This window comes from Macrobrachium rosenbergii, chromosome 31 (genome assembly GCF_040412425.1).
Source record: "Macrobrachium rosenbergii isolate ZJJX-2024 chromosome 31, ASM4041242v1, whole genome shotgun sequence".
NCBI classification, from domain to species: Eukaryota; Metazoa; Arthropoda; class Malacostraca; order Decapoda; family Palaemonidae; genus Macrobrachium; species Macrobrachium rosenbergii.
Genome location: NC_089771.1, coordinates 20,100,825 through 20,112,883, shown reverse-complemented (window position 1 = coordinate 20,112,883; position 12,059 = coordinate 20,100,825). Strand labels below are relative to the sequence as shown.

Genomic DNA, 12,059 nt, shown 5'->3' with positions numbered 1-12,059 from the left:
TTTTCGTTTGTTATTTTCTTGGAGGAACCTGATTTCTTAATGGCACTGAGCTTTCCTGATCGGTGATAACAGAGCTTATTTGGATATCTCTCTCTCTCTCTCTCTCTCTCTCTCTCTCTCTCTCTCTGAATAATAACATATCTAAGTAAGATATGAATAATAATTTTTCATGTTGCAATGATTAAACCCTAAGCAGGTTTTGAAGCATTCATAAAAGAAATCTAACTGTGATAAATTCTAGTCAGAATATTGTGAACATGCTAATGGCATGTTAATGCAAAACCTATAACGAAATTAACTTCATTCAAGACGTTCGACGCAATAGCCTTAAACAGCTTTTTCTTGGTGTGATGTAATGAAATCAAGAAATTAAGTAATGAACTAAACCCCTTGAGTATGCGCATTTACACAAGATTTCCTTATACATTTTCCATGGTGTATAATATATATATATATATATATATATATATATATATATATATATATATATATATATATATATATATATATATATATATATATTTTTTCTATACATTTATATATATATATATATATACAGTATACATACATATGTAGTGTGTGTATGTAATAATGTACTTTCCTTATTCACTGGAAGAATTAGAGCCATGGAACGGAAAATAATTATCTCACGGCCCTCTGGTCCAGGAAACAGAAGCTGTAATGGGAAAATGGTGTGTATGTGTGTATATATATATACTGTATATACATATATATATATATATATATATATATATATATATATATATATATATATATATATATATATATATATATATATATATATATATATATGTATATATACTGTATATATATACTGTATATATAATATAATATATATATCAAAAGAGGATGAATAAATGGTTTTAATTACCACAGATGTTCAAAGGAAGCATCTGGTCAACTAGGTCAGACTAATACCAGTCACCTAGCCAACTGAGAGGACGATAACAGTTTAGAAGGAATGGAAAATGTCAGATAATTAAGTACTGTAGGACAGCGATGAATGAGGCAGGTCCATCTGCTACTTTCCTGAACAACTGCTGCCTTTTTTAAATGGGAAAAAGCTGCTTACATTTTCCAACGATATTGCTAACATAAAAATGTAAAACTTCCAAAAAATATCTATGGTCGCCTTGTCTCGTTATTTTTATTTTCTATTCCTCCCCATTTCTTTAATCGTTGAATTCCTAATTTCAAATCGTCATTCCCGATTTTTTTTATTTTCATATTACAGTTCTTTTTTATTTATGAGCCTTCACTTCTCCCCTCTCTCTCTCTCTCTCTCTCTCGAATTTTCGCTCCTGACAGCACTTGAGCCATTCCAGAGAGCAACCTTGTGAATATTTTAACCTAACTCCTAATGAGTCATGGATATTCTCTCTCTCTCTCTCTCTCTCTCTCTCTTTTTTTTATACGGCGAGTCTATTTATCAGCACCTTAATCTGATCCCTCTGAAAAGAACGGGCACGTATGGTTTTGTTACCTGCCATAACTCGTACTCCGATAAGAATGGATGACTTCAGGAAGAAACAATGTCCAGAAAAAAAAGCAAAAAAACGAAAAAAAAAAAAGGAAGAGGACACTAGGAAACGATGTGCGCTTTATGGTAGATCAACAACAAAGGTTGTTGCAATAATGGCAGAGAAAGCAGAAACGGGAGGGTGAATAATAATACCAGTAAAGGAAACAACAGCAAAATGAGCACTAGCAACATCATCAGGGGAAGGAACAACAACAAAATCAACACTAGCAACATCATCAAGGTCAGGAACAACAAAATGAGCTTTAGTAACATCATTAAGGGAAGGAACAACAACAAAATGAGCACTAGCAACATCTTCAATGAGAGGAACAACATCCACAGGATCACTGTAACAATATCAAGGGGAGAAACAAGAACAAAATCAGCACCAGCATCAACATCAAGGGAAGGAACAACAACAAAAGCAACACTAGCAGTAACATCAAGGGGAGGAACAAGAACAAAATCAGCACTAGCGATATCGTCAAGGGGAGGAACAACAACAAAATCAGCACTGGCAATATAAACAAAGGGAAGAACAACAACAAAATCAGCACTAGCAATATCATCAAGGGGAGAAACAACAATAAAACCAGCACTAGCAATATCATCAAGGGGAGGAGGAACAACAACAAAATCAGCACTATAGCAATACCATCAAGGGGAAGAACAACATCCAAAGGAGCACTAGCAACATCATCAAGGGAAGAACCAGCAACACAGTGAGCACTAGCCAAAACATCGAAGGAGGAACTACACCAAAAAGAACATCAGCAACAACACCAGGGAAAAGAACAACAACAAAGAATGCATGGACAGTGTATGAAGCAGCTCTAGAACAAGATCACAACAGCGGAACCTACTAAGAACAACATGGCCAAAGGCAGTACCTACACAAGCCTTACAGTCTGGAATGTTCATCAAGAACACTTCCAAAAATGTTTTAAATTCAAAGGACATAAATAAAAATAATGCGAGGAATGATCCATCACAAAGTGGGACAGCCAGGGATTAATCAGGATTACTGAACAGTGATGCAACAGGAACAAAGTGTTGTAAACATTTTACGTGTTTACCTAGAGCAAGTAGAAATAACATGCAACAGAACTCACTCATGAAAAATCTTAAAAAAAAAAAACATGTATAGGATTAGAACTCCACTCTACTAAACATATTTCTATATATAACTTAGCTCTCTTTACGTTTAAAAGATAACCTTTTTAAGAGAACACAAATATGGAACGCTCATTCAAATTACACTCTCCGGATGAAAAGGCGTTGTTTGAATAAAGGGAATGATCCGTTCAAAATTCAAATGACCGTTATCAAACCCTTTTCTCAAGTCATTTAACAGAAAGCTCTTATGTTCGATTAAGTCTCGTGTATCGCCCGATTTTTTTTTTTTTTTATCTTATGGACATGGCAAAACAGTTACGGAGAGATAATACACATACATAATAGACCGTGGAATATTATAACTCTTGCTGCGTCATCAGTTATAAACCACTTTTGTCGAGATTCGAATCTATACTCCCCGTTTTCTGTTAATCGTGATTATAACGTAAGGGAAAATGGGAAGGTGGTTCTTCAACAGCATTGCTTTTGTTTTGCCTCCACTACTTGCCAGAAAAATTCTTGGAAGATGTGGGAAAATATCTGTGCACAAACGGGTGTAATGTGTATTTTCTGATTCTCCCTCTCTCTCTCTTCTCTCTCTCTCTCTCTCTCTCTCTCTCTCTCTTAATGTTTATGTATGTATGTAAGTATGTATGTATATAACCAAAAATATCACTAAATATCGAAATCACTATTCATTAGAATAACTTATACCCAGCCGAATGGTCAAGTCAACTGTCTATCAGTGAATCGAAACCAAAGGCTTAGGTTCAAATCCTGTCCGGGAAAGATGCAATTATCAACAATAAATTCCTGGAGAGAGAGAGAGAGAGAGAGAGAGAGAGAGAGAGAGAGAGAGAGAGAGAGAGAGAGAGAGAGAGAGAGAGAGCAATATAAAACTAGGTAAGGATTAAATGCAGAGCCCACGACATACAGCAGCCGCCGATTACAGCATCATTTTCCAGAAATAAAAGTGACACTAAAATTTAACCGTAAGTAAATCAGATAACCCTTGACCATTTCAGCAATTGTTTAGGGCATTCTGGATAGGACTTGATTATAGCAAGGATAAACGACTCACTCCCACTCCCCTACTCCCCCACCCAAGACCTAAAGGTCTTTCCCCGGCCCCTTCTCAGTGCTCATTCTGTCTCCTAGAGCTTATCCAGCTGGCGCATCTTAATCCTATCAGGTTTGTCTCAGTCGCCATTGTACGGTACAGGATGGCATGAACCGTACTTTGTGACATCCAGGGTTATCGGTTGCCTCCATCAAAACTTATACAGCGGGTAAAAGAAATCCTTAGCAGGATGGATTAGGAGACAAGACTTTATGTCTAGACAAATGGATAATAAACCTTAGAAGATCATATTGTAGTTGTTGTTACCAACGAAACTAAACCATACTACGCGCGGTAAAAAGTGGCATCTAGACGCATGGGATTATGGAACAGGATCTTTTGGATTACGTAAAGTCAGAAGCAAAATATATACTTTATTTATCACTAACCCAACGCAAGACTACTTACGAGAGACTTATGGAGGAAAATCCAAGTGCATTCATCCCCTCCAGTACTGTGAGTACTGGTTAAGCGCGAACCCTGTATTTACTGCAATTCGGTAGCATAACGTGGTCTACACCATATACATAGACCGTGGTCTACACCAAATACACTAATCTAGATGGGAGGTGATGCGTTAGTTCTTTTCTTATTAATCATTTTCATCTGATCGGGAAGAAAGGTTAAGTATTTCATACAGCAGCCAACGCTTAGCCTAAACAATGGTTTTTTGAGATCAAACTCATGTCAATTGGCTCTCTCGTATCTATGAAAGGCATTCCACTTTCAGAATGTGGTTCTAATGCTTATGTGTCACCATTGCCTCGAATCCACTTAGAGGGAAAATAATTTAAAAAGAGAGAGAGAGAGAGAGAGAGAGAGAGAGAGAGAGAGAGATTTATATATATACATTTAAATGTATGCATTTTCCAGCAACAAGTTCAAATTGTCGGTTATCGCCATCACAAAGGGGGAGAGAGAGAGAGAGAGAGAGAGAGAGAGAGAGAGAGAGAGAGAGAGAGAGAGAGAGAGAGAGAGAGATTTACATTACTGAAAAAAAAGAGAATGGAGAAACACGAAGCAAGAGTAAAGTGGTTACATAAACAACAATTGGGTGTACATTTTCTTCGAACTGTAAGTGACTTATCTGCAATGTTCACCAGTATTCCCCTCTTGCCCAGCCCGGAAAACTGGCTCTAATCAGCTGAGCCTAATGCGTCACAAACCTCTGACCTCCTCGGCAACGATCTATTGCATTCCCCTTCCACAAACCAGCGAGTGTCACCCAATTGAAAGAGAAAACAGAAATCGACGGGACATGAGACTAATAAGGACCCAGGAGGCGACCTTTCACTAGCAGCTCGCCTGACACAGAGCAGACACACGGGAGCCCTGCACTTACACCACTTTTACCTCCTCTGTCACCGCTGCTCCCTCGTCTTGCTACGTGTGGCTCTAAGCTTCCTAAAAGAGAAGTAGTCTCCTTTCTCTTTCTATCTTTCCGAAGATCTGCTTCTGCCTGACTCCTTCCTTGCTAGGTTTAGACGAGTTTATTTTCTTGCATATATATGTATCCTCTCTCTCTCTCTCTCTCTCTCTCTCTCTCTCATTGCTTGGAGAAGTATATGCTTGCCTCTTCGTCTGCTTTGTTCACATGAATCATTTCTCGCTCTCTCCTTTGCTTAGCACATATTTGCTTCCATTGATACCTAGACCATATGAATGAATCGATAGTCTCTCTCTCTCTCTCTCTCTCTCTCTCTCTCTCTCTGCTTGGACAAAATATCCTTGCCTTCTCGTATTCCTTGTCCATACATGAGCTGCACAAACCGGCCTTGTGCCACCATCCATCTACTCTGAGTTTGTTTTAGGGGCTGCTGTACCAACACCTCCGGAGTTGATAGCGTAACATTTTATCGCCAGAAGTCAACATGGAATGGGGCCCGTCCGTGGTTTACTTCCACGGTCGGTTGCCGCTTGTTCTGCTAATGCATTTTGGGAGCCATCGATCAGGACGACATGCTTTGGTGACCAGGAGGTAGACAGAGAAGGGAGAGAGAGAGAGAGAGAGAGAGATCTATGCACGTTAAAGGACAAAACCAGTGCTCTTCTTACCACCACTGATGCAATCCCGTTGCCGTTTCTAATCGGGTCCTAAGATGGATGAAATCTCTGGCTTCCGATGGTTAAAGCAAACTCGGAAATGTTTCCTTAGCTCCTACATAATTCTTATCATTGGAAAAAATCATATTCTATGAAACTCTGGACATTCCTGTCATAAATCTGGAGTTACACATGAATGCGTATTTTCTTCAACTGCTTGCGGGTTCGTTATATTTTTTGTGTATTCACACAAAAAATATAACAACTGAGTTGAATTAACGAGGTACTAATAAAATTCTTACTCTGGCCAAAAGCCGAGGGTGCTGAAATAAGCTGAACGAAATTATATATATATATATATATATATATATATATATATATATATATATATATATATATATATATATATATATATATAATCTTATGAAAAACATGAAAGCATGAAAGTAACTAAAATCCTGCCACCAACTCTTCCTGCAGTGGGTTTGAGAGCACTCACCCATGCCCCTATAACTAACCATATGGTTATTCACCGCCCCACACCCCAAACCCCATTATAAGGATTCCTTCACATCGCCCCCACCCCAATCACCCTTGCCCCTCCCGGTATATCTTTCCCATTGCTACCCAGTTGACCCCCCCTTTTCGTCACACCTTTGTGGCTTCCAACTTCAAATTTTTTACGGCTATGCTAATTAAGTCGGTGCTTGAGACGGAGTTTCACTCTGATGTGCTGGTAGGCGAAAGAGTGATCATAATAAGAGTGCTGTTATTATCATTATCATTATTACTTGGCAGCTTTATGATACTGAAGTACCCATTGCACATTGTCCCATACATTTATTTAATCACTACAGCCCTATAAAATAAATGTAACAATGATAAAATGTGGAGTTTTATTATAGTCAGTAACAATTACAAAAGCTGAGTACTGTAATCAAGAGAATTACAATACATAATACATGCATACAGGGGATTCTTACATTCATCAGAATTTTTACACCAATTTTTACCTTACACTCTATATAAAGGCTGCTAACGTCAGAACATGGATTACTTAGACAGAGGGGAAACGCGACAGTAGTTGGCAACGTTTAGTAGGAAACCCACAGCTAAAGCAATACATATCTAATTCTAAACGATTTAGTCTACTCGGTTCTACTTCACTTCTTCAATTGAGATTATGAACACACGCACACACACACACAAAAAGATATATAGGCATACATATATATATATATATATATATATATATATATATATATATATATATATATATATATATATATAATATACATATATATATAAAATATATATACAGCTAATGTTTCAGTTATTCTGAATTTATTATTAAGTTTAATAAAACACGCCAGATGCTTCTTGTCACATACATACATACATATACAAATATGTGGGCGCGCGCAACTGGCAGATGCTTTGTGTACATTAATCATACACATGAATACACCAAGTTCGTTATTTATTAACTTCATGATATACTACTGCGCACCGATGCGGTCAAATATGACGAAAATATTTCAAGATATCGTCTAAATTGCAAGTTATGTGGAGTATTTATAATTTATTACATATTTATTTAGGAGTTTGTGGCAGCGATAAAGGCTGGTTATGGGATGGAAGGTGACTAGTTGAAATGTGGAGTTCATTCTCCGTAGACTATTACCCTCCAGCAGAGGAAAGCAAATGTACGGAGGCATTTGCAATATATATATATATATATATATATATATATATATATATATATATATATATATATATATATATATATATATTATATATATACATATATATATTATACATATACATATATATATTATATACATATATATATACATATACATGTATATATATTATACATACATTATACATAATGTATATACACATATATATGTAAATATATGTATATATACATATTTCATATATAATATATATATATGTATATATGTTTGTGTGTGTGTGTGTGAACAGCACACTTGAGCAAAATAAATACATGCTCATACATTAATGAAATATATTTAACACGACACAGTTCTAAATGACATCTTACCTGCAACCATCTTATAATGGCACCCGGTATATCCATTGAAATGAAATTTGAGTTAATGACAACTCCAGCGAATTGAAAGTATCCTGAGCGCTAAAAAGTCGCTTGGCCGTCAGCCACACTTATCCCTGGGAACAATTATTTTTCTCCGATTAAACACTGTTTTATAATTTCCAATTCTTTTCAATTAAAAACGTGCGTAGTCTTAGTTTTTTCACTGCCATGAAATATAAACATCATGTTTTTAGTTTTGCTTTCACTTCGCAGTCCTCGAAATTTAGGTTCACATTTTCTCGCGAATTCTTTCACACAAATTCAAACCTCAGATTGACCCCGAAGGCCGTCGCTCTGTTTCTAATCCAACTGAACAAACCCATTCTTCTTCTTCTTCTTTTCCTTTCCTGTATCCGGCGGCAGTATTTCCGGTATTCCAGCCGCGTCCTTCCGAAGGATTCCCCAGCACCTTCACATAACCGCTGTCGACAACATCCTACACCAAACTGGTCTTCCAAAAGGCCCAGAAGGGTCCCGTGTGGGTCCTTCAGTGTCGCTATGTCCTTTCTTTCCAGGCCAAAGCCCAGCCATTGAAAGCAGAATTTCCCCCCATCGGGATACGGTCGATCACAGGGCTCGGAGTGCGCGGATTGTGCGACCGAATCTGTCGATCAAATTTCGTTATTGAAAACTCAGTCTATCTAATTCATTTAAATGTAAGTAGAAACTGACAATTAAGACTTTTCGCTTTTAAATAATTAACACTGCAACGACTGACGACTCTTAACCCACGAAAAAGAAGCAACAGAGTTTCCCCAAAGTTACCATTTTCATCTCGATGGAATGAATTCGGTGGCGGATGACGTCACACCACGCGCGAAATAGGCACGTGCTGTAGGAAGAGCAGCTGCGTGTGAATAACGAACGTTCTCTCGCTCTCTCCCTCTTCCTCTCTCTCTCTCGTTTTCCTATCTCTTTCCCTCCCCTTTCCTCCTCACTCTCACCAGCAGAATCTAGACACAATGCAAAACCGGTCGGTTGTGTACGTGGTTAATGGCAGATGATTCGTTCGATCATCGCCTTCTGCCGAAACGGTGAAGACGAAGATAAAAATAAAAGTAGGGTCAAATAAGCTTCCATGGTTAATACTGATACCTGTAACAGTAGTAAAACTCAATTCACGCACAAAACATGATTTGAGACAAGCGTTAGCTTCGAGAGAGAAGGTGAGAACAGATCATGGGTAAACGCCCAGTTTAAAATCCCTTGCATATCCACTGTCTTCCTGGCTAGAGCATTCTCTCTCTCTCTCTCTCTCTCTCTCTCTCTCCTGCTTATAAGGGGTGGAGTTCTTCCATACATTATGCATGGAGCACTGTGGATGTACTGGTGTATTCGCTACCTGATGATTTAAGAGACGAAAAAGGAAACGTGCAGAATTTAAAGCACCGACTGCACTGCTAAATTTATCTCATTTTCTGCATATTTATACAAACATCTGCACATGATATTTTACTTGAAAATTAATATAAATCAGCACACGTATGTGCCTGTAATCGCTTGATTATATTTAGATGTGAGCGTTTTTTCATACATACAAAATAAGGCGACTCGAAGGATACGATTTTTTATTAAATTCCACTAATTTTCCTGAATTTTTTTTTTCAATTCATTCATTATTCATTTCATTTGGTAAAAAAAACAATGGAGAACAGAAGATTCTGACCTATCTTCAATAGGATCAATAGTGACATATGAACTTCGGTCAAACTTTCCATTGTTGTACAAAAGAAACAAAAATTTATAAAAGTCAGTCTCAAAGGAGAAAAACATTCCAGCAACTTATTATACTTTGGATACTTTAACAGATATAAATGTTTATATATGCTTAATGAAAATACATAAATTTTATTTTTTAACCCAACAAAAAAAAATCGTAAAATAACACAAGAAAAAAAAGTATATAAAAAAAATACCTCCAGTAACATAATTACGACATAATGAAATTTCACATTAATGAAGTAACTGAACGATGCGCGATCCGTTCATTTTAGGACGACGACATAAAATTAGGGACATTAAACAAACAGAGCGACCTAACGACCGGCCTGAATGCCATCATGCCCCCCCGCCCCACAACTTCACAGCCCAGAATAGGTTTAACGGTCAACGGAGGCTCCGCCTTGTTTATTTGCCCGTTATTTGTTGTGATTTGCTCATCACGATGACCAGAAAAGGGCCCGATTCATTGGCTTTTATGATGACGAGCCTCTGCCAATGGAAGATTGTCCTGCATCAAAAATAACGATTTTTCTTCGCCGTAAGAGGCTACGGGTTTGTGCGCTGTGATGCGCTGATATAATTATAATTGCTGTATCTCTCTCTCTCTCTCTCTCCTCTCTCTCTCTCCTCTCTCTCTCTTTTTCCATATCAGAAATAACGATTTTTTCGCCGCCAGAGGCTACGGGGTTGTACACTGTGATGCACTGATGTAATTATAATTGCTCTCTCTCTCTCTCTCTCTCTCTCTCTCTCTCTCTCTGGACTTGACCAGGGCGATCCAATCAAATCCTACGACCGTATCACAGCAGAACCTTGAATTATGAAGACACATCAATATCCGGAAACGTCTCCAGGGGAATACTTGACGTGCGTCAGAGCGAAGTGCGTCCAAATTTTGAGTTCGTTCTGCGGACATTTCTGAATCATGAATGATCTGTCGTATCCTCCAATAAAGACTCAAATTTAATGAATGCATGTGAAGTAATGCGATTCATTCTCGGTCGCTTTTCGGAAGTTAATCGGTCACCAACGTTTACGAAACTGGTGCACTATGAAAAGTCATCTTAATTTCATAGGAGTCCTGTTAATTCCATAGGAAATCCAGGAAACGTCTTATAGGGGTGTTGGGCGTTTCCATTCTCAAGGTGGTCCCAGAAAACAGACACGGAAATGTCTCCAACGCTTTAGGAATGAACAGTAACAGAAAACATAAAGAGATTCAGGCAGCATAACAGTGATCGACTCTCTCTCTCTCTCTCTCTCTCTCTCTCTCTCTCTCTCTCTCTCACAATCGATTATCGATTTTGTGACATGAGCATAAATCAATATCATGAAAACATGGAAGATAAACAATCACATTCTCCTTCCTCTACTTCCTCCTACGCCCCTCTCTCTCCTTCTCTCTCTCTCACACACACACACACACACACATTCACAGATCCTTACAGGGTGACTACCGTCCATATGACAGGGCATAAAATAAACATCAGACTAAATCGAAAATATTTCTCTCTCTCTCTCTCTCTCTCTCTCTCTCTTCTCTCTCTCTCTCTCTCTCCTTCTTCTTCTTCTTCTTCTTCCTTCTTTTCTCTTCTTCTTCTTCTTCTTCTTCTCTTCTCTCTTTCTAATCTAATGTTACTCTCCTCCCCTTTCCTAATGCTACACTCTCTGTCTCTCTCTCCTCTCTCTCTCTCGCTCTCTCTCGCTCTCTCTCTCTCTCTCTCTCTTCCTTTTTCTTCCTATTCTAATGCTACACCTCCTCGGCTGCTCCTCTCTCTCTCTCTCTCTCTCTCTCTCTCTCTCTCTCTCTCTCTCTCCTTCAAAATTGCGGATTGCCATCCCTGCGGAATATCGATTCGCCAGTGGTGGAATTTGAGGTCCCATGCCATCGCGCTGAGCTGGGAGGTTATTCCCAACGGTATGACGTACGACCACGAAGCCCGATTCGCTTTTGAAACTTCCGACCGTTTTTCTTTTAAACCCAAATGACGATAGACAAGTTGTTTTTTAGTGTTTTATTATGATTACAAACATTTTATTCTTCACTTCGAATTTTACCGATGATAGTGGCAAAACTGCATTAGTCGTGTAGTTATAAATAGATTATGTCGATGGATAATAATAATAATAATAATAATAATAATAATAATAATAATAATAATAATAATAATAATAATAAGAAAAAATCCACAATGATGTAAGGTTCTCGAAAGCTCTCATTTTATTACATATTCTATTACATATTACGTATGTACACTTAGTAAATCATGTGATTGAGAAATTTTAAATAATAATAATAATAATAATAATAATAATAATAATAATAATAATAATAATAATAATAATAATAATAATAATAATGGGTATATAGGTATCCATGGTACTAGGGATTACAT

The 12,059-nt window shown here is 37.6% G+C and overlaps 1 protein-coding gene across 2 annotated transcripts in view; it reads right to left on the bottom strand.

The window, feature by feature from the left end:
• The window catches only part of LOC136855402 (protein inscuteable homolog), a 176,031-nt gene that overhangs the window by 97,510 nt on the left and 66,462 nt on the right, over positions 1-12,059 (bottom strand). The window contains exon 1 of one of the 2 annotated variants that reach the window (XM_067132392.1): positions 7,891-8,067. The exons of the other annotated variant lie outside the window; for it this stretch is intronic. Within the exon in view, the coding sequence (XP_066988493.1) occupies positions 7,891-7,926 (36 nt within the window). The 5' untranslated portion in view covers positions 7,927-8,067. Of the gene's footprint in view, positions 1-7,890; positions 8,068-12,059 lie in introns of those variants that run through there. 2 annotated transcript variants of the gene reach the window in all.